This window comes from Alligator sinensis, unplaced genomic scaffold, assembly GCF_000455745.1.
Source record: "Alligator sinensis unplaced genomic scaffold, ASM45574v1 scaffold330_1, whole genome shotgun sequence".
Taxonomy (NCBI): Eukaryota; Metazoa; Chordata; order Crocodylia; family Alligatoridae; genus Alligator; species Alligator sinensis.
The window spans coordinates 954,121-981,732 of record NW_005842178.1 but is presented as its reverse complement, the minus strand read 5'-3'; the positions used below and the strand labels follow the sequence as shown (position 1 = coordinate 981,732).

The 27,612-nt window shown below is 45.1% G+C and overlaps 1 protein-coding gene across 6 annotated transcripts in view; it reads left to right on the top strand.

Annotated features, from left to right (window-relative positions):
- PDILT (protein disulfide isomerase like, testis expressed) overlaps positions 1–24,466 on the top strand; it is a 60,231-nt gene extending 35,765 nt beyond the window's left edge. For 5 of the 6 annotated variants that reach the window (XM_025206992.1, XM_025206991.1, XM_025206990.1 and 2 more), the window contains 10 exons: positions 397–603; positions 3,997–4,130; positions 7,697–7,834; positions 8,618–8,728; positions 11,070–11,195; positions 13,488–13,685; positions 14,475–14,595; positions 18,010–18,191; positions 21,635–21,724; positions 24,283–24,466. In XM_025206992.1, the coding sequence (XP_025062777.1) occupies positions 397–603; positions 3,997–4,130; positions 7,697–7,834; positions 8,618–8,728; positions 11,070–11,195; positions 13,488–13,685; positions 14,475–14,595; positions 18,010–18,191; positions 21,635–21,724; positions 24,283–24,330 (1,355 nt within the window). In that variant the 3' untranslated portion in view covers positions 24,331–24,466. Of the gene's footprint in view, positions 1–396; positions 604–3,996; positions 4,131–7,696; positions 7,835–8,617; positions 8,729–11,069; positions 11,196–13,487; positions 13,686–14,474; positions 14,596–16,004; positions 16,201–18,009; positions 18,192–21,634; positions 21,725–24,282 lie in introns of those variants that run through there. The other variant, XM_025206993.1, reaches the window with a different exon arrangement.
- The last annotated feature ends 3,146 nt before the right edge of the window (positions 24,467–27,612 follow it).

The following is a 27,612-nucleotide window of genomic DNA, read 5'->3' as shown; positions in this document are numbered from 1 at the left end:
ATATTACCTAAGTGCCTTAATATGCATCAAGAAAGCCTATCCTAAAGATCCCAATTTTAAAAATCAAGCCCTGAATACTCAATCGTAGCTCACCCCATTATGTATTTTTCTCCACAAAATCAACCTTCCAATGTAGCTTTTCCCTGGTTTTTTGGGAGGGGTGGACACACACCTGGACATAAACACACATCTCTTTAAACATGCTGAGGTGTATGCATCTGAATGAACAAAAAAGACCAAATATGCATCTTCTGTTTTAAGATCATTGTGTGAAATAGTTTCTACCCCTCCTTGTGTATCCTCAGTAAATTTATTTAACCCTTCAAAATATCACTGGGCTTGATGACTTGCATTTTAAACTTGGTGCCATAGACTGAATGATTCCCTCCCTTTCAGACATTCATTTATCGGGACCATCTCAGAGCCTGGCAGAAGAATTTGCTGAAGCTGCGAGGCAGCTTAAAAAAGAGATCCCTAACGTCAGATTTGGAAAAGTTGATGTCTCAGACCAGAAAGATCTGAAGAAAGAATTCAATATCCAAGAATTTCCAACTGTGAAATTTTTTGTGAATGGCGACAGGAAAAATCCCATCGATTGTAAAGGTAAAGTGTTTTTGGTACTAATAAAGGAGTCTGATATCTGTTATATGATGGGTGGTAAAGAACCATTGGATGTCTGAGTGGACAGAATAATAAAGAACATATGAGAGATTACATGGATTCTGTCTTTAACGTTATATGTATACCTGTATCTGCATATCAGTATTTCTACACATAGGAATTTAATGCAAAATAAATTGGATTTGAGCTCACCTCACTCTTTTCTGCCAAATGCTCCTCTCTGATTCATAATTTACATAGTGAACTAAATTCTCTGCTGATATAACTTTAAATCCAGTGAACAGCTATGCCTTCTACAATAAACTTGAGTACAGAGTTAGCCAGCAGAGAATTTGACTCAGATTACGCTTTTAATCTGAGTATTTAGTAATTAATCTGAGCCTGTGTAATACCCCTAAAAATCCACAACAAATTCCACACATTGTGTGAGTACATTTTATGGAGTAAAGATTATACATTATGGTCTGGAGAGAATTCTTTTATTGATTTTAAATTGTTAATCTGTTGGGTTGTATAGATACAATATATGAAAGAAGAAAAGGTGCAACTGGCACATTAGCCACTAGAGGGAGCTCTCATCTGGCCCAGAAATTCAATGGGATAATTTTAAAGTATATATTAATCTATTAAATAAAGACTACAGTGTTTGATCTGCATCCCTCTGCATTCAGAATAAGACCGAGCTGCACAATCCTAAAATTCCAGGCTTGAAGAGTTTTTGCTCCATTACCAATATGTGCAAGTAATAATCTTTGTCTAAAAAGATGTTCTCCTGAAGATGAGGTGAGTGGCCTGGGCAAGTGTGTGTTCTTGCAGTTGGAAAGAAACAGATTGGCCAAGTGCTTTTACAAATGGGAGCCTAAAAGTTCAGCTCCCAAGGCCAGAGGCACACAGTCTAATTTCAGAGCTTCTATACATCAGCCGCTGCCTGGGATGTCAGTGCTTCTCCTGTATTCTCATTGTATCCCTTCTTGTCCATCAGCTCTAGCATTTTTTACTGCTCTTCAATCTGCTCTACTTGCATAAACAACAGAGACTACACAAGCATCAACTGAGGGCAAAATCTGGCCTACTGAATTCTGGTTACAGATGTTAAGAACGCATCTAAAGTCTTCACTGCAGGGTAGGGCTGGTGGGAAAGCATCTTTTACACTTCTAAAATCATTTCCTCTGCATGTTATTGAGAGACGGTGAACACTGAGTGACCCAATAACATGCGTAGAGTCTCTATTTGGAGCAGATCTGCTGATTAGGTATGGTGTGTTAATGAGTAGCAACGAATTGATTATCTATTGTTAACTCTTGTGAAATATGCAGTGACACAAAGATATCTGATAAAAAAATTGGCAAATCATTCACAGCACACACAATGATTAAAAATGCATTCTGTTGATTGGTAAGCCATTCGCTCAGGATGAGCAGAATGCTTGAAGTCCAATACATGTTCTCCTTGAAGGGTTATAGCTTCTTACATCACTCAGACTAGCCAGCTGAAAAAGGGACTATGACTCTCCAGTGAGTTATTACATAAATACACTGGCAATGCTGTTTGCAGGCAAGGTTTAAACCCTGAAAGTCCCCTGAAATATTTGATGAAAGAGAATTTTTTGAACAGTCATCCTGATGGTGCAAGAGTGAGAGACAAACCCAGTGATTTCATTAGGACCATTTACATCAGTGCAATAGGATTTGTCTCAGAGACACAACATCAGTGATTCTCAACCACGGTGCCTTGAGATCCTTTCAAGGGTGCCCTGTAATGTTAGCACAGTTAGGTGTGCAAACATGAATCACACGGTAAACCCAAAGCTTTCAAGTAGGAATGTATCATGTTAAAAACATTATGACCTGTTGAGGTCTTTCTGAGTTCTTTGCAACTGAAAAACTGCCATATTATTTTCCTGTAGTCAAAAACCAATTGAAAAGTAAGAGCTGGCAGTTTTGCAAGGGTTCCTCCAGTCTAAAAAGGTTGAGAACCATTGCACTATGTGCAAAACCATATAGGGCAAACCAAGGCAAAGATTAACCTGATGCAAAATGTGCTGAGGTTTGCATTGCTTACCATATAGATGGAACGTAAGAGCTTGAACCTTCAGAGTTTGAACATTGTGTGACCACTAGATATTGCTCAGCTGCTTTGCATTTGAGGCCTCTCCAGGGCACATCAAAATCTGTCATGCCTTTAAAACAATAGCATTTTGAATCAGTCGCTGCAAAAATGTCTTCATGGTATTAAACTGAATTGAACAGTCCTGAATTTTGATCTTGCTACACTGATAAAATGCAGAGTTTCAGGCTGTGAATCTTTGATAAGCTGCTTGTAATGTACAGCAAGATCACAACACAGCACGGTGTGCAGCTCACTACTAGCCTGGTGCTGCCTTTTCATGTTCAGTCCTGATTAACCCCTTACTAGACCCCTCTGCATAAATATGTGCTGTCTTCTTAGAAAAATATTACATTCGGAAAGTCAAAATAATTTTCCCCTGCTTTAGTCCACTTTGAGCTTGCATTGCTTGCATTTTCAAGCCTTCTTCTAAAAATATAAAGGTTAGAAACCTTTTTCAAAAGTAAGCTGTAGTTTCTGCATTATCACTTGCTTCCACGATGTAAAGGTTTAAGAAAAACTCCCAGCTATCATGAGACTTCCAATAAAATCACAAGCTCACAACACTGAATTGGATACCTCAGAAAATGGAAACTTGCAGAACTAAGGGATATTCTTGATGATTTAGGCTGTAAGTCTCATGTGCAAACTGCAGAGACTTTTTAATGTGTCTCGGCACCTCTCAGATCTCTTCAGCAGTAGAGGGGGGAACAAACCTGACACCTAATTTAACTGAATAGACAGTTCAATAATCTGTGGAATTGGTTTGAAATCATTTTGGATTAAACCACAGGTTGATATTTCACTATAGCCTGTGATGCCTAAGATTCTCATGTTTATTGCACAGAGCTCTGCAGAACACATTTGCCTACTTGGTTGAGAGCCCTTGCTTCAAAACATCCACAAAAATCTGTTATTAGAGCATTAACTGACAATGTGCCCAACTCTCATTTGTAGAAAGCTCAGAAAGCAAGTGAGGACCCACACACTACAGATCTTCAAGGGTCAGCAACATTTCATGTCTGCACCAGTGACTTGGATCTAGATCTGAATTTTGATGACAGGAGTCATGACTCCTTTGATGACAGGAGTCCCACCTTGAGTTATCTGCCACTCTGAAACCTTGGGCTGTCCGCTGTCCAAACCAGCTTAATTTCACTCAGAACCCTGTTGTACTGGCACTTCTTGTCATCTTTACTGTTTTGAAAAGGGACACTTTATTTGTAATTCTCCCTAACGGTCACTTTAATTCTTTCCTCATTCCAAAGGAGTCAGAGAGGCCTCAGCTTTTATCACATGGGTGAAAAGAAGACTAGGACCCAGCACTGTGCACATCAACAGCACCGATCAGACTGAAGCAATTATAGAGGCGGAGGAGTTGGCAGTGATTGGCTTTTTTAAGGTAATTCAGTGGGAAAGTCAAAAGCTGATTGGACCAAGGGGCATTGTCTCCAAGGACCAATTTTACAATGGGCCTAAAGTCAACCTCAGAAACTGGATCTGCAGTTTTCTAGTTTATTTTGCATGTACTGTTTACACTCAGTCTGTAAGGTCCCTTCCAGCCCCTAACAACTATGAAACTATGTGCAACTACTTGGAGTTATGCAGGAAGTGTAGATGCATGAATGTACATGGACCCCAACTGCTTCAGCCGGAGCTCCTAATGGCACTGAAGCAGTTCTTGTACAGCCCAAGCTAGAGCAAAATTTGTTATGTCCTTTGAGAGCACACACCTTACTGCACAACCTGGCAGTTGCTGACTTGTGGAAAGGGAAGTGCAGGAGTCCTACTTCTCCTCAGCCCATCCCTCTTCTTTTCTGTCAATGCAGCGTATGTCATTGCTGGTGCTATCTACACAACAGATCTGGTGCTAACTATTTAAGAAATCCTTTTCTAAAGTTCTGTATTCTTGCGTTTATGAAACCGTAGCATGAACAATTAGTGGCTCAGGTTTTGAGGTGCTACTGAAAAGTTGGTGTGCATTTCAGAAAGTCTGTAACCATAATCGATTGCATTGGGATACATTTTTGGTTTTCCTACTCTTGGTTTAAACAATAGCTCCATGACTTTGGAATCTGATTACTGTGAAATTTGCACTAGCTACAGATTTAGCTTGTACCGTATGAGAAAACTGCTACTGTTATTTAAGTTGCCCGGGAGACAGAACAGCTCTCCCCCATCACCTGAAGCCTAGGTCTGACACCAATGTCACCTGCCAGCCTGAGGTTGGCACCTAAGGGAACCTAGAGACCTCCCTGGCTGTTGTATGCTAACAGAGCAGGGCAGGCCTGAACTGTTCCTCTCAGGAGCAAAATTGCTCCTAATGGGTGCACACATAGGCATGCACTCAAAGAAAGTTTACTGCGCAGTAAGCTTTCTGATCATTAATTTTACATGTAGATGTGCCCACTGTGTAGGGACAAATCCTGCAATCTTCACTCAGGTGAACTCCCTGTGGTTGCTAGGACTGATTGAGAACTGCAGGTTTTGGTACTAATATATTTAAGTAGTAGGCAGCATTGCAAAGTAAATGTTTAGTGTGGGATAGTGTGAGTTGCTGTTGCACATTGTACAATAGTACAGAATCTCCTTCCTGTGTAATGGTAAAGCCCAATCACATTGCCACAGAGCCAATATTCCTATTTTTTCTAAGCAGCTCCTTATTCTTCAGCGTCTGTCTTGAATTCCCCTATCACTGGGCCATCTGAGCACATTTTCGATCTTATGATGTCTAAAATGTTATTACTATAATGTGCTATAACCCAGAGCCTAACTTTTATCAATGGGGCCATTTGCTGTCCAATAACATGTTGCTGCCACAGTGGCAGAGGCAGGGTACACATTAAAGGTAATGGGCCAGAATGTGAAAATGATCACCCTGAATAGAATTTTGTTCCAAGTAGCCCTCTTGAAATCATTTGTGAAGGAAGGCACTGCTTGGTGCAGCAAAAGGCTCATAATCTGGCCCAGTTTATTAGTGTAACTGGAGTGTCTTGAACTGAGCTGATAGCAGTTAGTGCCTGCAGACTTGTTAGACTGGGATTTGTGAATGCATTTGGAGACTGAAATGACTATAGATGATCATCAGCATGAGTTAGGACATGTCAGAAATATAGCAGGTGGAAGCCAATAAAACACTGTCTAAATAAATAAAGAGCTGGATTTGGCCTTCTATTAGTCACAGATTGCTTACTGAATGTGACTGCCAGAATGTGTCAGGAGGTCTCAGCATATAAATTACTATTCATTTAGCATAAAATACTGCTCTGATTAAATCAAAGTCTCAAGAGCTGTTGCCTTTCATTATGGTTATTTACTGTTAATTTGGGGTCGACAGCATGCTGAGTATTTGAGAGACTTAAGAGAAGACAAGGCCCCTGCCTTGAAGAACTTCCAATTAAAGTATCACACAGGCCAGTGATTCTCGGCCAGGGTACCGTGTCACCCTGGGGTGCCTTGAGATCCTTTCAAGGATGCTTCAGGGTGCCATGCAATGTTAGCACTGTTAGGTATACAAACAAGATTCACAAAATACACCCAGCGATTTTGAATATGAATCCATAGTGTTAAAAGCACTCTGACCTGCTGTGGTCTTTTGCAACAGAAGAATTGCTCTATTAGGCAGTAGGCAGGGGAGGGGGCATTTTCTGAGGGGAGCCTTGAGTCTGCAAAAGATGAGACCCACTAACATAGGCGAAACAATTCAGAAACATCATGGGGTGTAACCTCCCTCAAACAGAGATCCTTCCTCTCTCATCCACTGCAAAGAAGGGATGCTTTGTATCATTAGTCAGTAGGGGTGTGCGAAGCAGACCCTATTCAATTTGGATTCGGCCCGAATCAGGGACAGTGATTCGATTAGTTGATTCGGATCACTGTCCCTGATTCGATTTGGCTGAATCCAAATCTGAAGATTCGATGCTGATTCGGAGAATCAGCGATTTGGACACAGACACAGCTTTAAAAGTTTTTTCTACATACCTTGAGGTAGCAGGTGTGGCTCATGATAGCTGTGATGCTGGGGAGCATGAAGCGTCCCACAGGAGTGCGGGCGCCCTCCATGTGCTTGGCAGTGAACCTGGAAGTGGATCAGAAGTACTTCTGATCCACTTCTGGGTCTGCAGGGGAGCGTGCTGGGCCCCCCCCTCTGCACCCCCAGACTCAGAAATCAGCTACAAGGAGACCCTGGGTTCCCCCCCCCCGACCCAGGAGGCACCAGTTGCTAAGCCAGGGGATTCAGGGGGCCCCCCCAGCGCACTCTCCAGTGGACCTGGAACTAGACTAGAAGTACTTCTGGTCCACTTCTGCGTCTGCTGCCAAGTGCGCTGGGGACCCCTCTGCTCTCCTGTGGGACACACTATGTTTCCCTGCATCACAGCGATAACAAGCCCCTACTATAGAAAAAATATCTGAAGCTGTTTCTATGTCCAAATCTCTGAATCTTTCCGAATCTCTCTGAATTGATTCGGAGGGCTCTGATTCGATTCAGAGAGATTAAAGGGTCTTCTGATTTAATATGGATACAGAGATTTGGCCACCATATCGGGCTGAATTTCTGCCATATCGAATCAGGGACTGAAGCTTCACATAGCCCTATTAGTCAGTCCCTATGGTGGCCTCTTCCCCACTAGGAGAGGCCTTTGCAAGGTCAAGATCTGCCAGGTAGGGGCAGAAGAGTAGGAGGGCCTATGTTGACAGTGGGACAGGATGGAGATGGACACCAGGGAGTGCTACCTTGTCCCTGTATCTTTCCCAATGTGTGGAAAAGGTAACACAGCTCGTTGTTGCTTCGCACTCCCTGCAGATCTCTTCTATTCTGGAGATCTACCCCTCTGAGAGGTGAAAGCTGCCATAGCCATCTTTGGGTCTTTATTCTCTCTCCTGCACCTCACGGCCCAGGATGGGTCCTCACTCCTGCCTATGTAAGTGCAAAGAGGGATGTTTATAAACCACTGCTTTTGTGACCAGGAACTTCATGGAGGAGCAGTGGAAATTTTCTATGAGACTGCAAGAGATGTGCCAGAGCTGCCTTTTGGAGTGACGGCCACTGAAGAGGTGTTTGCTAGCTATGGCATCCGAAAGGACACTGCTGTTGTATTCAGAAAGGTAGGAGTCACACATAATGGGCTGGGATACAACAGGTTGTGATAAGAGCCCATGGATGAGCGGGAGGCAATGAGGTAGCATATAAAGTAGAAGAATTCTCCGACAGGAATTTTTATAGTTAAGAGACTGTTGGTGTTACCTTCCTGTAAATACAGTCTGAAGCAAACAGCACCCTGTGGACAACTGAAGTCTCAGGCTGACATCACAAAACCTGGGTGGCTTTCATTCAGGCTTCCTAATCTGTTATTTAGGTACCTAAATCAACTGTGACCTGCTTTCCTGATTCACTGAGTACTGATGACATCTGCTGAATTCCAGTTTTGCAGATGCTTATCACTCCTGTATCACATCACTTTTGTCTAGAGGTCTTTTTTTTTCTCCTCAAATGCTGTTGAGAAGGGCTCAGCAACAAAGCTATATAGCAATAGCAGCCAAACACAGCAACCAGGCCAAGGACACTCAGAGTAAAGGCTCACGTGACATTTCTTTGTGGCTAAGTACTGAAACACTCTTACATGAAAATTTATAACATTTAGACAGTGTATTAAGAGTATTGACATAAAAGAGCAAATTGAATCTGTCAGTTTTGTCTTGAAAAGTAGCAGCAACCGTCTTCACTACTCTAGCTGTGACATTATTTTAAAAGAGTTATGAAATGTTACCTACTGTTGATAATAAAAAGCAAATTCTAGAACAATAAATTGCTTAAATGAAAAGAGTGTTTTTGCTACCAGTCATTGATAATGTTTTTAAAGCTGTCCCCTTTACTTTTAACCCTTCAAGGGAAAACCGGTACATAATGAAGTGTTTGAAGACAGCAAGCAGAACAAAGTGGAACTTACCAGATTAATCAAAACCTTTACCATGGATTTGGTCATAGAGTATAATCTTGAGGTATGTGTACTTTACTGAATCAAAAAATGTGGTGGAAGAAAGCAAGCCCTGGCAGTGACCTACAGAAGGAGATTCCTTGAAAAATCATCTCTTTCATATACTGTTCTAGCCTACTAGACTTCCAGAGCCAGTAGATAGCTAAGGCATGTATATCTTTGGTCAAGAAAGTTTTCCTGAGTTATGAAAATATGTGAAAGAGTGAGAAATAGTGTAAAAAACCGTAATACTTATGGTTAACTGGATTTCCATGTACAGTACTTCCCATTCTTTCACACAGAGTGACTTTCAGGGGTAGGAGCAAATATATATTTCAGCTGCTTTGGACTGCTGTTCAGGAGCACACAGCAGCTGATCTAACTGTTCCATCTTCATGATCCTGCAATGATACAAAATAAAAGCTAAATCTTCCTGAACTTTGACCCTGAATGAAAGTGGGTTAAAGTTGAAGTAGTTTTGCTACACTTGGATTGTTACAGGATTGTGCAGATGTACCAGCTCCATTGGAACAGGTCATATCAGTATGCTTTGATACAGATTTAATTGTTATGCTTTTCTATGCACTGTGTTGAATTAGGAAAATGGCAAAGAAAGAACAACTGTAAAAATCTTTGAGAGGGGTTTGTGTGCGTGTGTGCACGAGAGACTTCGCTCTCTTTCCTTGCCTGGAAGCACTGCTCACGCCAGCAAATAAACAGAGGGACTCATGCAATAAACAGAGCTGTAATGGATACACGACCACCTACACCAGAGCATCAAAAATTCACATATATGTTGGCAATCCCTCACTGCTGAGGATGATTGTCTTCTATGATTGCTTTATCTGTGGGTCTGAAGATGGCTGATGATGAGGCTGATCTGGGATCAACAGCTTCTGCTGCAACTCAGGGACGTGTTTCCATGCAGAGTAGGTGGCTCTGGATTCTTGATTCAGATCGAAACACACTGTTCCTGCCACTCCTGTTTATAGGGCTATAACCTGACAGTACAACATTTTCCTTTGGTTTTGTCAGCACAATAAATACATCCCACAATGCTGTCCTATTGACGCCTTTCCTGATGAACTCAGACTATGAACCTCCATCATGAGGCGTCCTATGAATTGCTAAAGCACATAGGGCAACCTTATCTGAAATGACCTCCTAACTCAACATGAATGGGTGACCAATCCCTTCTTCATTCCCACTGACAATCACCACCAACCACACAACCACGTCTCCTAGGACTAGGGAGTCATTGCACTACCAGTTTGATAAACAGTTGGAGGCAGGATCAGATATTTATAAGTCAAAACCTATTTTAGATTTCAGGCTAAGGAGAACTATTACTGCTGCCCACCCTTTGACTGAACTTAAATACGTTAGCCCTACCAGCCTGTGTAGATAATAGGGCTGTGCAAAGCTTTGGTCCCTGATTTAATTTGGCAGAGATTTGGCCTGATTCAATGGCTGAATCTCCAAATCCGAATTGAATCAGAGGACATTTTAATCTCTCTGAATCGATTCGGAGAGATTCAGAAAGATTTGGAGATTCAGACGTAGACACAGCTTTAAATGATTTTTCTACATACGTCTAGGTTGGAGGGGCTTATGATCGCTGTGATGCCGGGGCACATGGAGTGTCCCACAGGAGTGTGGGGGACTCCCCAGTGCACTTGGCAGCAGACCCGGAAGTGGACCAGAAGCACTTCCAGTCCACTTCAGGTCTGCTGGGAAGCGCGCTGGGGGCCCCCCTTGTCCCCTAACTCTGCTACTGGTGCCTCCTGGGTTTGGGGGGGCACCTGGGGTCCCCCTGTGGCTCCCTCCACACTCCTGTGGGATGCTCCGTGCGCCCCAGCATCGCAGCATTTACAAGCTGGTACCTCGAGCTATGTAGAAGAAACTTTTAAAGCTGTGTCTGTGTCTGAATTGCTGATTCTCTGAGTCAGCATTGAATCTTCAGATTTGGATTCGGCCGAATCAAATCAGGGACAGTGATCTGAATCAATTAATTGAATCACTGTCCCTGATTCGGGTCAAATCATTAATTTGCCAGCATTAATTCTCTGCCCCGTGTTATGCAGGTAGTCAGACTGGAAGATCGTAATGGTTCCTTCTGGCCTTGAAATCAATGAATAATGATGAGATTTTTCCTTGAACAGGAAAAACACTTAGCAGCTGCTGATCTTGTCTCCCTTGCAGGCAATGAAAAGAAACCAAGGGTGATGAAAATGACTGAGAACTGTCGAAGGCATGCAAAGCAAAATATGCAAAACCAGAACTATGTGGCATGGCTACTGTTAATGTCTGATTCATTTTTCTGCTTACCAGGAACAGAACAGATGCTTAAGCCTTTTGTTTTCCAGACTTCTGTGAAGATTTTTGATGTCCCTGTTGAAAATCACATCCTGCTGTTCACCCCGAAGAACTCGGAGACATTCAACAAGACTTATGAAAATTATGAGTCTGCTGCTGTGGAATTTCGAGGAAAGGTGTGTTATCATAGAGCCCAATTCTGCAAATGCCAGTTCTCAGATCAATGTAAAAATGTTTGATGTTGTTACTGGTAGGAAAATATTGCTATGGGTCTGTCTGGTATCCTCCCAAACCACTTTATATAGTCCCAAGGACTATCAGGTGGAATCCTCAACCACAATAGTTTGGGAAAATGGAATTGGGAATAAATCCCAGTGAAGAGTGATGCTTTGAAGCAGTGGTGCTCACTTTTGGTCCTGTAGGCCAGATGTGTGGCACAGGAATGGTCTGTGAGCTGGATCAGGCCCTGTGGGACAAGACCAAGCCCCATGTGACCTCTACCTGGATCTGCATACCTGTATTAAGCCCTGTATCACCCCCCTCCGTGTCAGGATCAGGGCCTGGAGCCTTGTGCTGCCCCTGCCCAGGCCCGTGTGCCAGGATTGGATCTTGGGAGCCTGCACCTCCCCCACCTGACCCAACATGCTGGGATCTGGCCTCCCATGCCAGGATTGGGCCCGATCGCCCTGTGACACAAAGATCAGGCACTGCACCACCCTGCACACCCAATTTAATGCACAGGACCACATTATCCACCTGGTGGCCCCCCCCGGGTCCGAAAATTTGACATCAGGGGGGCAGTGCCCATGGGGAGCCCTGCAGGCTGGATGACAAGATGACAGTGGCTGGATCTGGCCAGCAGGCTGGGGGTTGAGCACCCTTGCTTTAAAGCATAAACACCTGCAGCATTCCAAGTGAACCTATCTCTGACCGTTGCTATTAAGCCTAATCTAATTTTATATCTGCGTGCATGTGCATGTGTGCACATGCATGTGTGTATAATGTGATTTGCTAAGAGCGACTTCTTGTCAAGAAAAATGTAGTAAAGCTCACTTGTCTCTGTTACCACCTGAAAGCACCATCGGGGAATTTCCATTCTGGAAATGTGGCTCTGACTCAGAGGGTTTTGCAAACAGTCTGCACGACAGTGTTACTGACACCAAAGAGGGTTTGCACACTAGGGCTGTGTGAAGCTTCGGTCCCTGATTCTATTCGGCAGCAATTCGGCCCAATTCGCTGGCTGGATCTTCGAATTTGAATTGAATGAGAGGACCCTTTAATCTCTCTGAATCGATTTGGAGAGATTCAGACAGATTTGGTGATTCAGACATAGACACAGCTTTAAATGATTTTCCTACATACCTCTAGGTAGCAGGGGCTCTGAACGCTGTGGTGCTGGGGCAGACGCAGTGTCCCACAGAAGCACAGGGTACTCCCCCAGCACGCCCGGCAGCCGACCTGGAAGTGGATCAGAAGCCAGGAGGGCACGGGGGGCGTGGGGGAGGCAGCATGATCCCTGGCAGACCCAGAAGTGGGCCAGAACTACTTCTGGTCCACTTCCGGGTTTGCTGCTGAGCACGCTGGAGAGCCGTCCGCACTGCTGTGGGATGCTCATCTGCCCCAGCACTGCAGCAATCATGAGTCGTGCCTGCTACCTCAAGGTACGTAGAAAAAAATATTTAAAGTTGAGCCTGTGTCCAAATTGCTGATGCACCGAATCAGGATTGGATCTTCAGATTCGGCCGAATCAAATTAGGACAGTGATCTGAATCAACGGATCGAATTACCATCCCTGATTTGAGCCAAATCTGAATTTGAATCGAATAGGGCTCATTTTGCACAGCCCTATTGCACACACATTTTCTAGCTATCTTCACCATCTGTTATATGTGGTTGCTGCTACTGCTCCACAGACACCAAGTGCTACAGAAGTAGAGTTCATTTGGTGGTAAAAACCACCTGCAGCCAATTCTACTATTGATAAAGACATCTGGATTATGAATATTTTAGCTGTTTTGTACTATTAAGTTATGTACTCTAGGGCTAGGGAAAGCAGTAAGTATTCAGCAGGGCTAGTAAATCTAGTTACTGTACATTGGCATGGAAGGAAGCAATATAAAGCCAAACATTACCAGAGCTTTAGCAGCACAATGTGAAATGGATGCAGCCAAAGGCCAAACTTGCTTGGTTTAGGATTTTGTTAACACCTCTGAACTCAGAGCCAGGGCATGGAAAGGTTCACGAAGTGCTGGTTTGTTCCAGCTGCAGATAAACTTGGATTCTGAGGCTCACCAGACCTGGGAAGTTTGTCTCTGGGTTCCAAGCTTCAAGGCTGGCCTGTAACTTTATCCTGCCTAAACCAGGGTCTGGAGGCTGAACTCCTTTAACCCTTGAAAACTCCAAACCCTTCAGATTCAGTACAAATCTCATGCTTGGCTGGAGATTTGGCTGTTTGCTTTGTTTTTCAGATCATGTTCATCTTGGTGGATACTAATGAAACCAGAAACGGGCGTGTTTTTGAGTATTTTCGCATCACTGAGGTAGATGTCCCCGCCGTGCGGATCTTAAACCTGACGAGTGATGCAAGGTACAAAATGCCTGCAGATGAGGTGACAGTGGAGAACCTAAGAAGCTTTTGCCAGAGCTATCTAGCTGGAAAAGCAAAGGTAGGCATCTTCTTCAACATATACCAGCTTAAAACTGTTGTATATTACAAACAAAGGTAGTGTCATTTATATGCCACATGTACTGTCCTTCTTCTTACAGCTGGTGTTTGGTAGAGTCTCTTATTACATGATTTGGAGGATGATGAGAACATCTCATTCCAGTTAACTTTGACTGGCATTTAGGGTATTTTGAATATAAGGGCACTAAACTTACTGTTTCTCAATTTTTCCAGAATTTTGTGCATGGGGGATAATATTTTCCTGCTCAAATAGGGTGGTATAAAGCTTAATGGATACTAATAAAGAACTCTGAGATTGTGGGGAGAGCTATTAAGTGCCCAGCCTGTCACCAAAGAGAGAGAGAGTTTGAGATCTAAGGAATAGATTCCTACCAGACTTAACATTTTATGGATCTGGTTTCTCTTCTCCATGCACAGCAGATTTTGAATGGTGCTCCAGAACTGACCCTAAAGAGTCTGCTGCTGCATGGTGCAGCAGGAAAAAAATAAGGGTCCAGCTCACATACAGTGGGGTGCAGAAGCCACGTGGAGGGGAAGGAGAGTTAAGCAATAACATGCACCCTCTGTAGCACTCTAGTTATTATCTGTCATGCAACCAGATTCCAGGACGCAACTTCCAAATAACCTGTGCTTGGCTGCACATGGCATGAAGCAAGTGATTCCCAGTATTATAAGAAGGTACACAACATGTGGACGCGTGTCAACTAGACTCTTATTAACCTGAATGGAAATATAGCTGCTTCACATATGTGCTTTTGTTTCTGATCAGCAACATGTGTCTAGTGAGGAGATTCCAGAAGACTGGGACAAGAATCCTGTCAAGGTGCTCGTAGGGAAGAATTTCAATCAGGTTGCCTTTAATAAGACAAAGAATGTGTTTGTGATGTTCTGTGAGTATCACTCTATGTTGTTCAGAGATCAAACTGTTTTAACACGATTGATTTAATGTGAAAGTGACAGCTTGTTGTTGTGCATCAAACCACATGCTGTACATTAAGGGTGCATCTACACGAGATGCTTCTCCACTGTAGCAACACGCTATGGCAACATAGATCATTGCTATGGTGACATAGCGTCAGCGGGCATGAACTGTGATGCCAATGCTACTGCACAGGCTACGGCACAGTAGGGTCAGAAACAACCTGAGCGCCGCTGGGACCGCACAGTAACCCAATAGTCTGGGTGCAGGCGTCTTGGACAGCAGACTTGAGTTGCTCCCAGTGTGCCTGGATGGAGATGTCATCAGCAGTAGGGACTTGCTCCAGTGCACTATACAACTGGGCCTGGAACTCCTCCCACTGTCCAGGGTCCTTCAGAGCTGCGATGTTCAGCCATCTCCAGCCAGCCTTCTGGGTCTTCCGGTGTCTTGGTGATCCGGTGTTCATCACCAAGTGCGCAAGTCAGTGGTCCATCCAGCAGTCTTCAGCTTCCTTCATGGCCCTTGTGACGAGCACATCCCTCAGGTCTCTACCTCAGGCAATGATGTAGTCCAAGAGGTGCCAGTGCTCCGACCTCAGATGCCTCCACATGGTCTTAAGCTGGTCTTTCTGGTGGAAGATAGTGTTCATCATGATCAGGCCATGTTGGGTGCATTTGGTCAGGAGCAAGATACTGTTGGCATTGGCCTTCCTCACGCCATTCTTGCTGATAGTTCCACTCCAGATTTTGTGGTCACGTCCAGCCCGGGCGTTGAAGTCACCCAGGAGAATGACTTTGAAACCCAGTGAGCTGTGTTTCACTGAGAGTAGTGATGTCGATATTATGCCTTCCAAACTCCTGAGCTACAATGGCAGTTTGTCTTTCCAGGCGATTGCTCTTTGGGCTGTTGATGAGCGTTCTCACATTCCAGGTTCCAAAGTTTAGCTTTTTCTTATTTTGACCACAGGAATGGTGATCCTGCTGGGTGTGGTTTCCCACCCAGGAGAGATAGGACATCCTATTTTGGGGGCACCTTTTCTAGCCCCCTCTCCATTGGGGTGAACAGAGGGTATCCTAAAAAGGGCTGCTGAGTCGTGGATACAGCTGCCAAAGGACACGCCATAGACACAGGTACCTGACGACCATCGCACATCCGCCACCTGTGTACAGATTCTTGGCTGGGGGCCTCCAGGTATCACAGCCCTGCTCCTACTGCCAATCTTCCATTGCCACAGGGCTTTTGGACCTGACAGAAGCCAGCGCATGGCATATTTAGCGTGGGGACTTTGGTATGCAGACAGGTCCACATGGCCTTGGCAGTTGGTGGCTGGATTCAGTGACATGGCGAACCACAACAACTGGGGCCACTTCTCCATTGCAGCCTTCTTCCACCTTCACAGCCATTGGAGCCACAGCCTTCCTCTACCTGCGCTGCTGTTGAGGACTTCTTGGATCGTTCTTTGTCTGGAACCTCCCCCTCGACCTTACCGCCATGGGTGGCCCTACCAGGAGCATGAGCTGCAGACAGCATCGCTCTCGGGGTCATTGGAACACGCAAGCATCTCCACCACAACAAGGTGACAATCCTTGGAGAGGATTGGCCGCATCTACATGAGCAGCAGATTGAGGAACTGTTACTGTGCAGTGTGAAGTCATTTAGTACTTGCGTAACCAAGTACTGAATGACTGTGCAGTAACCAGCATTACTGTGCAGTAACGTCCTTGCACCATTTTTTGATGGTACTGCACAGTAGTTCATTGCTACTGTGCCGTAGTGTCATGTCGCAGTTAGTGCCCCCCAACACTACTGTGCAGTAGCAATCAGCTACTGAGCAGTAGCTCATTGCTACTGTGCAGGATCATCTCATGTAGATGTGACTAAGCGACAATGTGTCAGAAGTCATACTGGATTGCTAGGGTTTTCCGACTTGCTCTGCTTCCAGGTATACATTTTGTGGCACATTCCCTGAAACAGGAACGTCTATTTTGACTTTTAATTGGATATATGAAAGACATCCTTCCACACAGCCTTCCCTGATTTACATAATCTAAGTCAGAAAGCAAGACAAATACATGGAGCATTGTGTATTCTATTGCCTCTCTTTCCTTGTGTATGCTGCTTTGCAGCTTCCAGAGATACGTTTTGTAAGTAGTATTTCATTACTGAACTGATAAAAGACTTGCCTTTGACAATCTCAGTAATCCATGTCATCCTCTCTAGCAAAGTCACAGGATGGCTTGTTAGGCCCCTGTGTATTTGTTTTTATTATGAATGGGTTGATTCAGCAGTATTATGATCAGCAGTTTTAAGTACATTAAAACCCATCCAAAAATGTTTGGCCATCACTGCTGAACTATTTGTTTAGAAAAGGAAACTAGGGCAGGGTAAATGGTTGCAAATAAAATAGAGATGAACAAAACCAGAATCTGAGAACCCAGCTGCTAACTTACTTGCCTTTATACTCAGCACCTTGGAGCTAAACTTATAACAGTTTTGAATTCAAGGTTGCAAGGGGCTCATTTTCAGGTTTCAATTTTGATACAGTGGAAGTCAACTGCAGCTGGAGGAAATTTTACATGATCCACTGATTTTGCAAGGGTTTTGCCATAGAGCCTTAGACAAATTCAGTTAATGTCCCTCTTTTGTTTCTGATCAGCAACTTTTTTTGCTGCTTATTCACTTTCTGGTTGTACCCAAGATCAGAAATGGAAATGCCAAAATGATAGATTTTGCCAGACTAATAACAGGGAGCTCATAGCAAAGCCATTTCTCAGTGTATTAATCAGTCTGGTTCTGCAGATCAGGGAGATTTGAAAAGTTCACATAAGGTTTGACACTGAGTGCACTGAGATTCCTGTACATCTTTAAATGCTAAGTAGAGGTGCCCTACCTACAAATTTGGATCTAGAAGTTGAACCCACCTTCTTCCCCAATATGGGGGAGGGGTGGGGGGATGTTTAGATCAGGGTGAAATCCTAGACCCACTGAAGCCAAAGAACTCCCAATGAAATAACCCTGAAGTTTGCATTTGGCTCTTTACAGAAACAAATGCCAGTCACACAGTATGACCCAGACTTGGGTTTTAATTGCAAACTTCCTCCTTCTGAAATGGTGGGATGGTAAAGCATTGCAGCAGAAGTAGGACATGGATGTGTCTGGGTGTAAGAAAGCTGCAAGGCTACTTCAACCCTGAGGGAGAAAGTTGCTGTGGTCCTCTTGCTTTTCGCTCTGTCAAACTCTAATGCACTTCACCGTGCTTTCAGATTTGCCCCGTTGTTTCTGGTTGGGGAGGGTAAACCTTGCACCTGTAGCTTTCTGCATTTCTGTGACTGTTACAGAGTAAGTTATGATACCAGATTTATGAACATCTGTTTTTCTTTTACAGATGCACCCTGGTCCCGTGAGTGCAGGAAACTCCTCCCAATCTGGGATGAGCTGGCTGAGGAGTATGAAAATCGCAAAGACATAATCATTGCCAAAGTAGACTTCACAGCAAATGACATCCAGTTAATTATGCTAGATCGCTATCCATTCTTTAGACTCTTTCCTGCTGGATCGGATAGCCAGGTGAGAAACCTTCAGTGAGAGGGTCTCCAAATAAGTGAGAGAAGAGCTCTGGTGAAGCAAGAAGACAGGCCATGGAACGGAGTGGGCCACCTGGGCCATGGCCCGATCAATTTTTAGCATGTTAATTTATATAACCCATAAATGCGTTCTGGTTAAAACTGTATAGCTATTTTTTAAATTGCATAGCTAGCTAAATTAACTTGCTAAAAGTTGGTTGGGCCATAGCCTGGGTGGCCCACCTCATTCCACGACCTATGTGAGAAGAAAATTGTGGTCCTTGCCCGTCCATATTTCAAACTGAGCATCCCTGACTTACTGCTGCTAGGAATCTGAGTTTAAGGGGAAAGATATTTTCTTACCACGCTCACCACACAAAAATCAGGTACTCATACAGGCATAGAAACTTCCCAGGTCTGGATTGATGAACTTGCTATGGGTTGAGTTTTGGGTGACCCGATTCTACACCTGAGCTGCCCTGTGTTCCAGTTGTTCTGATTTTTAGAGGAAATTGCAGATCCCCTAAATTCAAAGTGAACCTACAGATATGATTTGGTACTAATCTCTGAGACTAGATTGTGCAGAGTGTGTGATGGAAAATAACTCCAAGCTTATTCACCCCACTGCATCATTCATCCTGTTACTGGAGCAGTTTGAGTTATGAAGAGATAAGTCTTACCACCTGAAGGGCCATATTCTCTGGTCTTTTAGAAAACTCTTTTCTAGGCAGGTGTACCAGATTTTTTGCATTCCTGTACCACAAACTATGCCAGCAGTGTGTTCAAATGCCTCTCAATACACACTCCAAAGCTGTTGCTATTGCTGATTACTTTTAGAATATGCTACATAATAGATCAGCATGTTACATAAGGTTCTTAAACTACTCCTACAAGAAGAGACATAAGGGAAAAATATTAAAGAAATAATCTTACTGCTCTATCCATGAAGATAATCTAATTGAAGAGAAAAACATCGTTGTTGCAGCCAAAAAATTCAATTCTATGACACTGTTATAATTAAGACATTACTCAGCTTTTCATTTTTTTTCTCCTGATGCCCCATATTTAAATTAAATTCTAAGACATTTGTACATGTCCTCATTTAATCTCTTTGAGAATGGTTTTGCCAGCACAGCTTCTAATGAATTGAACTGGAGCCCTGCTTGTTCGTACAGTGTTCAGCCTTAATGTATATGTGCTACATCCCATTAGCCATGCTCTATGCTGCATGCATTTTTAAGATGTATTGGTTTATTAATCACACATTTTACTTTCTGAAAAATGATCAAAAAGTTGGTACCCAAGGCTGTTGCAAATAGGGATGATAACTGGGCTAGTTCCTATGGCCCCAGTCACTGGTTAAGGTTCCAGTGTCTCAGACACTGCACATACGCACAGACAAATGCAGGACTTGTCCCAAAGAGTTGTCTTATCTCTGCCATCTCATTTTTGCCTTAAAATGGCATTATGGTGCCCAGTTCTTAAGCTGATAGCAATAGCATAACTATGGGGTAGGGAGAGGGGCGCCAGCCCTGAGGGCCAACTGAGAGGGGGAGACAGAATGGAAGTCTTTGCCAAGCAGGAACAGCCCTGCACCAGGCAGCATACTGGGGAGAGAGGGGAAGGGGCAAATGCGGCACCAGGGGTGGTTCACAGAGAGCCTGCACCACAGGGCTGCTGCAACCAGTGTGTGGTGAGCCAGTCCACCTGCTACAGCACCCTGAGCCACCTGTGCTGCCAGAGCAGCAGTCACAGTAACGACAACTACTGCCAGAGTGCAGAGAGCTGGGACCATGGCAGGTGACACTCTGCAACCCTACCCTCACCCCGAACTCCTTCTTCCCAGATCATTAATGGTCTCCATAGCATCCCCGCCCCGCTCTGCCCCTTTTCTCAGGGCACCAAAGGAGCTTGCTCGGTGCCTGACTGATAGAGGATAGACGGACAGAGAGGAGAGAGAGGAACAGGGACTATATAGCACAGTGACCATAGTGACAAATACTTGTTCCTTCCATCTAATATTTCAGTGTTTTTTATCTCTCTCTCGTTATGGGTGGCAACTACATACGGTGACAAAAGCACGAGTGAAAAGTGCTCGTCCCACTCTATTCAAGCCCACCCTCACCTGTGCACCTTCTTCCACACAGTGCTTTCTATTTGGGTTGGTCTCTCTCTTTCATGCTCCAGGTGACCTCCTTCCTAACTCTGCTAATAGCCTTTTTCCTCCCTCCAAGCCTGTCAATGTGATCCCCATACCATTTTAATTTGCCAGCTAATACACCTGTCTGCACCCAACACTCTGTTTCAGCTGTTGCTTCCTTTTCTCTTGACACTAAGGACCTTGGGCTGCAGCCATGTGCCTGGAGTGTTTGTACAGCACCAAGATGGTTGTCAACACCACTCAATAAAAGTGACAGCACTTAACGGTGCTTGATGCAATCTGACTTCCAACATGTGGATGGATATCCAGTTGACCTCTGGTATTTTGTTGGGGTCAGAGTGTTCCTCAGTCTGTATCAATATCTACTTAGGATTGTTTATTGTTAGAGAATAAAAGATATGAAGAATGGTCCTCTGGGTAAAGAGTAGCTTTCTGGCTGTTACTTTAAATTCAAAGTATGAAAGAAAACATGGTGAAATCCTTCCGACCAGAAAATTCCTTCTAATCGTACCCAAAGCAGCTGCCCCGCTTCTGTTATGTTCTGGGACTGGTGTAGAGACTCGTGACTGTCAGGCCCTGGTCTCTCTCATGCTGCCTTGAAAGGCCTGTTGTGAAGCTATGAGTTAAACCTTACCTATTCAATTGGATGGATTGTGCCATGTTTTGGAATATGGGCCTGTGTAGTTCTCTTGAACTCACGTTTTCCATACAGCACTTTGACTTCAGGCAGGGCAGATTTTCCCCTTACGTAAAGCAGCATAATTCCATTTATTTCAGTAGTAGCAGGCCAATTCATATAGGCTGAGGGTCTCAAGAATTTTAAAATATGCTCAGATAACAATGGACACTTGTGTGGGTTAAGCAAATGAGTTTCTACTACATTCTGGATACAGGATACATTTAAAATCCTCTTTAGACTTCCAGAGGGCACAGGTTTTGGAAAGGCCTAAAAAATGGTGAGATAGCCCCTGATGTTGGGAGAACTCTAAATCTCTGTAGTTGGCAGGACCCAGGTCTAGTGATGCAAGAGAAGGGACATTATTTGTTTGAAGGTAAGGACTTCCTTCTTTGAGGTATTTGTTATTTTCCCTTCTCACGCCTCAAGAGATCCAATTAGCTTTAGTATTAGTTGGCTCTCCTCTGACTTTCTAATCTGAACACAAAAGTCAAAGTCTATTGAACCTGCATAATTCAGGAATCCCTGTATCTGCTGTATTCTGATTTCACATGTTTTTTATGCACAAAATTAGTAATATTTTACCCTATTTTTAACTTGTTCTTTTCAGGTTGTGGTGTATGATGGGGAACATACTCTTGAGGCATTTGCAGAATTCTTAGAGGAGCGAAGCAAGCCAAAAGCAGAAGCAACAGGAAAGGTAAAGGATTCAATGCTATGCGCTCTGAGAATGTCTCCAGTGCAATTCAAGGTGGCATTGCTCCTAAACTCCTCAGTGACTGGAAGCAATTTAGCTGTAGCAGGGTGGGATGCAGACACTAAGTATCTATCCAGGGCTCTAAGAAGGCTTGTACTGCCCATACTGAAGCCCAGGCTGCCATGACAAGACTAGTACCAGTACCCAAGTTAGCTAGTTTAGAGAGACCTGCAATATGAGTGTAAAGAGAGCTTCCATATGAGCTGGATTCACACAACTGCACAGCAGTGTAGACATACGCTCTTTCATCCCTAGATTCACATCATGTCAAAGGTTCTTTTGCTTGTGCTCAAGTTAGTCTCTTAAGCAAGAAGTTAATGTATCAGGGTGAGACTTATGATAAAACATACTACATATTTGGAAGATGTCTAGATCAGCGCACACTGTTTATTTATAAGTATTTCATTACAAGAAGGATGCATAAGACTCATGAGACACACGTAGAAATCTCAGAGTCGGTAGAGCCTCCACACTTAACTTCTGCAGAGAAAAGCTGTCCATACATTTATTGGAGATGCCACTTGTTTTGCAGTAGAATCAAAGGCCTCTTTGGCCAAATTAGCTACTGAAGTTGCTCAAAGAGTAGGGAAGCAATGAGATGGTGGTTGGAGAAATGTCAGTGGATATATCCACCACTCAACTTAATATCTCAGAGTTTGAAGACAGGTGGATAACCGGTCAACTAATTTGGGAGAGCTGAACCTGACTTGTGGAACGATCAAGTTAGCCTTTTTTTCTTGCTGAGCCTATGTGGGCAACTGCTCTGAGGACTGGCTCCTGTGAATGTTTTCTCATGATGCATTTGAAGTAGGTGGACAGGTCACATTCTTCTGTGCTTGCTCTAATACAGTTAAACGTATTCTGTCTTTTGGTGCCTTATTTTAGTTTCAAGTATAAGGATGTTGCATCATCCAAGAGCCAGTTTGGGAAATACCATCCAAAAAGCATGCTTTGCTTTGCTAGTGGGAAAATGATCAACATTAGCCCATCTGTTCATATTTTCTCTTTTCATTGAACACCATCCAAATTTGCTCAACACAGAACTGTAGGATGGAGTAGGCCTCCTGCAGTGAGTCACTACTTGATGTGCAAATCCTGTCAAAGGAATTCTCTGTGTCCTGTCACTGGATGTTGTCACAAATAACAAAAGCAATTTCTTTTGAGATACCTTTGGGAAAGCCTGCACATTTTCTCCACAGAATTTCTAGATCTCCTTGTGTATTACACTACATAGTAAAAGTGACCGATTCTCCAAGCGCTTATCAGAATTTCACAAAAACAGTATCTTATCTAAGCTCTTCCCTGGAGCCAGTGTATGGATGAAAGTTCTTCCTGCTAATTTAGTAACAACTAGGACTGTGTGAAATTTTGATGGCCGTTTCGTTTTGACACTATTTCGACTCGTTTCAATGTCAAAACAGCAAAATCAAAATGAAACAAAGGCTGTCGAAATAGCCTTGAAACAAAACAAGGCTAGTCAAAACGTTTTGAAAGTTGAAATGTTTCGACCATAGCACTGGGGATGGGAAGTCAGTCCAGCTGGGCTGACTTCCCATCCCCAGCGCAAGATCCAGCAGGGGGTGGGAAGGCAGCCCAGCTGGGCTGTCTGCCTTCCCCATGCTGGATCTTGAGCTGGTGATGGGAAGTCATCCCAGCTGGGCTGCTTCCCTTCCCCCCCATGTGATCTAGTGTGAGGGATAGTGAAGCAGCCCAGCTGGGCTGCTTTCCCGCCCCTCCCCCCAAATGATCTAGTGCAGGGAATGGAGAAGCAGCCCAGCTGGGCTGTCTTCCTTCCCCCCACACATGATCTAGTGCAGGGGATGGAGAGGCAGCCCAGCTGGCCTGCCTCTCCATCCCCTGCCAGATCTTGTGCTGGGGATGGGAAGTCAGCCCAGCTGGACTGCTTTCCTGCCCCCCACATCGATGTGGTTCCCATCCCCCCAAGATGGGGTTGGGAACTCAGCCCCAGCCCCATGGCGAAACAGTCGAAACAGGGTCAAAACAGCCTCACTTTTTGACAAAGTGAAACAGTGAGGCTGTTTCAACTCGAAATTATATTTGATACAAAACACTGTTCCGTCCAGACCTTGAAACTGAAGTCAGAAAGGAACAGTGCCATTTCGCTGTGGTTCCCATCCCCCCAAGATGGGGTTGGGAACTCAGCCCCAGCCCCATGGCGAAACAGTCGAAACAGGGTCAAAACAGCCTCACTTTTTGACAAAGTGAAACAGTGAGGCTGTTTCAACTCGAAATTATATTTGATACAAAACACTGTTCCGTCCAGACCTTGAAACTGAAGTCAGAAAGGAACAGTGCCATTTCGCACAGCCCTAGTAACACCAGCATTACCTCATTCACCTACAGAAGAGCTTTGCTAAAAAACTACAGTTCCCACAATATAGTTAAAAATAAATGCTATTTTGGAAAGCAAATTCTCACTGGGACAATTTCCTTTTTGTGAGTGGCTCTAATGAGAGACTTTATTGTCATATTTTTTAAAGGATCCTTCTCAAGAAATCAAAGAAGATCTTACCAAGGAAGAACTCTAACCGTGCAGTGAAGGGGAAGTTTCCATGTCATTAAATTCTAAGGATGAGTATTCTCTACACAAGAAGAATTTTGATTGTGACATAAGAGTAGAGCTGCATCAAAAATGAAAGAACAAGAACAAATAAAAAATACAATATCCCCTTTTGTTGTGCATGATTTCTCTTTTGAATTGTGACTTTACTAGTGACTTTCTATAAGTTGGTGTCAAGTCCTCTTAAAGTGATATTCCACCATGCCTTGGTAATGTCTCTGTTAGTGGCATCACCATCTTCTTCGTTTAGTGTGGCACAACAAAGAGAAGTTAGGCCCCACAGAAAAATCCTGTAGGATGCTCATTCAACTAGTTGTGTATTGAGTTAAACCAGTCCAACTCTAATCCATCCAAGAGAGGTGAATTTTGCCCAAAAGAAATGTAACCAATATTCAAACAAGTCTTTGATTATCATCATAAAAATAAGCATGGGCACCTAAGAACTGAATACATAGTGGGAACATATACATATGCGTAAACCCACCCTGGGCAGGAATCTACATGTACGGGGATTTGGGAGCAGATATGCTGCTCCTGGCATCAGTCTATTCCTGCCCACTCTGGCCCCCTGCAGCATCCAGGGGGAGTTGGAGGCTCTGGCCACAGCTGCCTGCTCAGTCTCCACCCTGGCACCTCCTCCCCCAATGTGGTAAAGATGCCTGCCCAGGCTCACTGCAGTGTCTCAGGCCACCTGCCACTGTGCTGCTGCTGGATGGACCCCGGCAGCGACACTGATGATGCACACCTGGACACCACCACCAGTGCTGTCTGTGCAATCCTGGGCCTCCAGCCCCACTGCCTGTGTGCCTGCCCAGCCAGCCAGGATGGGTGGCTTCATGGAGGCCACCTGGACAGCTGGCCCTGGACTCCAGCCCCACAATGCACCCTCAGCATCATGCTCACTGCAGACAGTTCTCAGAAAAGCACTTTACTCCCCTCCACAAACACAGACCTCTCCCTCCCTCCCCAACAACAGAATGCCTTCTCCTCTCCTCCCCTCTCCTGCCTACAGAACCCCTCCAACATCCCCCCTACCCACCACCACCAATAAAACACCCTCTTCCTTGTTACAGACCCTGTTCAGTGCATGCTGTGTGTGCTGTCTCAGGGTGAGGGGCAATGGGGTGGTGGTGCCAAGGGGGCAGAGCCTGGGGACAGGTGGCCAGCACCCTGGCCTCTGGCCATACCCCCACAGGTGCAGATGTTGTGGCGAGGCCGGTGGGCAGGGGGCTCACCCAGTGAGCAGCCCAGTGGCTGCTGCTCTGCCAGCATGGGCAGCTCTCCCTCCTGCAGCCAGTGAGCTGGACCCGCAGGGCCCATGTGAGTCCTGACCCCACTGCAGGCAGGTCATGCTCTGGGGCTGCATGGAACTGGGGTGAGAAGTAGGGCTGGGCCCAGGCAAGGGGGCTGGAGGGCAGGAGCCAAGGCAGGGGTGTCTGGCTGGTGGAGGTACTGCTGCACCTCAGCACAGGCCCAAGGTGGGGGGGGGGTATGCTGCTGGGCAGCAGGTGGTTGCCTGGGTCCAGGCAGGATTAAGGCCAGAGGCAGAGCAGTTGGCAGCATGAAGGCAACTACCAGGGTCAGGACGTTGCCCAGAACACAGTGGTCCTCCTTTGTGGCCTCCACTGCCCTGGCCACCAGGGCAGCCGGCCACTTGTGGGTCTCTAGGTGCCTTTCCTCCAGGGCCAGGAGTCTATTCCTGAGCTCCTGGTCTGCCCAGTCCCTTGCCACCTTGTGTGCATCTGTGGAGGGCCAGTAGGGGGTGTTCCTGCTCTGAGCCACCCACCTCACTGCACCCATCTACCTTCCAGACTCTGGCTGCCTCCCTAGGGGTGCTTCATGTCTGTCCACCCCCTTCCTGGAGAACACCTACAAGCCTGGGGGTAATGCAGCTACCACCCAGGGTCTGGACTGATTTTGGCTCTATACCCCCTGGGAAACACAGGCCTAGTAGTCCTGGAGGAGTACTCGACCTACTGCAAGAACTTGGGGTGCTTCCCTTAGTCTGAAGCACAAATAGTGGTCTCCCTTAGTCAGCTGAACCAAGGGGACCCCAAGGCATAATCTAGACCCTCTCTCAATAAGTCTCCCACGCTAGGTATAGAGGAGAACTTTACTGGTTACAAGAAGTAGGTTTGGAACAGGGTACAAGGTAGATCAATATCAGAGAAATGCCTTAGAGCAAACAGTGGTGTGGTAGCATTTGATCACACATCTGAGTTACTGCAAGCTATATATCTAGTTAGATCTCAAGTAGCTTGTTCACAAATATCATCCAGAGGCAGGTGGAGATTCCCTCTGGAGGCAAGCAGTTCATTGACCATGAGTTTCAAGAGAGAGAGTGAGTTTCAGATGGTCCAGCTTCTTTGAGAGTCCTCATCATGGCTGCTGCCCCACCTCCTGGGCAGTCTTTAATTTATATAGACTTTATGACCTCATTTACCTGATCCAATGAAGGCCAGCAGTTGTTGGCTGCCAGCCAATTTGAAAGGCATCACTGGTTTCCAGGTAGACTGGCAGGGTCTCTATCCCCCCTACCATTCCTGATGTCATTGTTTAGAACAATAGGGAGCTTAGGCCCCACCCAGGTGTGTGGGCCCAGTCACGTAAGCAAAGGGAGCAAGTTCTCCTCTCCCTCTGGAACATATCAAGTTCAGGTTACAATTCAGGGTTACCTGAAGAGATGAGGCAGGGGTTTCTGCCCTCTGCAGTGACCATGGTAACCAAACTATCAGATAAATCGTAAGCCTGATAGCAGATTTTGGGGAGAAACTGAGATGGCATTCTGCCACAGCACCCCTTGCCACCTTGTGTTTGTCCTTCTCGCATGCACAGGAGGTTTCGTTTGTGCACCAGGCCTGTGAGTCCAGCAGCTTCTCCTCAGCCACCATGACCAGCTTGTCCAGCAGCCAGGTCCAGTTCTGGGCCCTGTGCTGCCAGAGCTGGCACATACGCAGGGCCCTGACCAAGACTGACAGTGACCCTGAAGGTGCATCTTGGCTGCCAACTGGTGCCTCTCCCCCATGTGCAGCTGTAGGCTGTACATAGCCATGAGAAAGAGGCTGTTTGTGAGAGTTTGCAGCATTTCTGAGATAAAATGCTTAGTACCAGGGGGCTGTGTGCTGCCTGGCTTTAGATTGGGGAATTATGCATGCATGGGTGCCCAGGGACCATGGTAAGTCAGCCAGGAAGACCCTGGCACAGGTGGCTGCCAGCCAAGCTCGGCATCTCTACCTGCTCTACAGGGGCA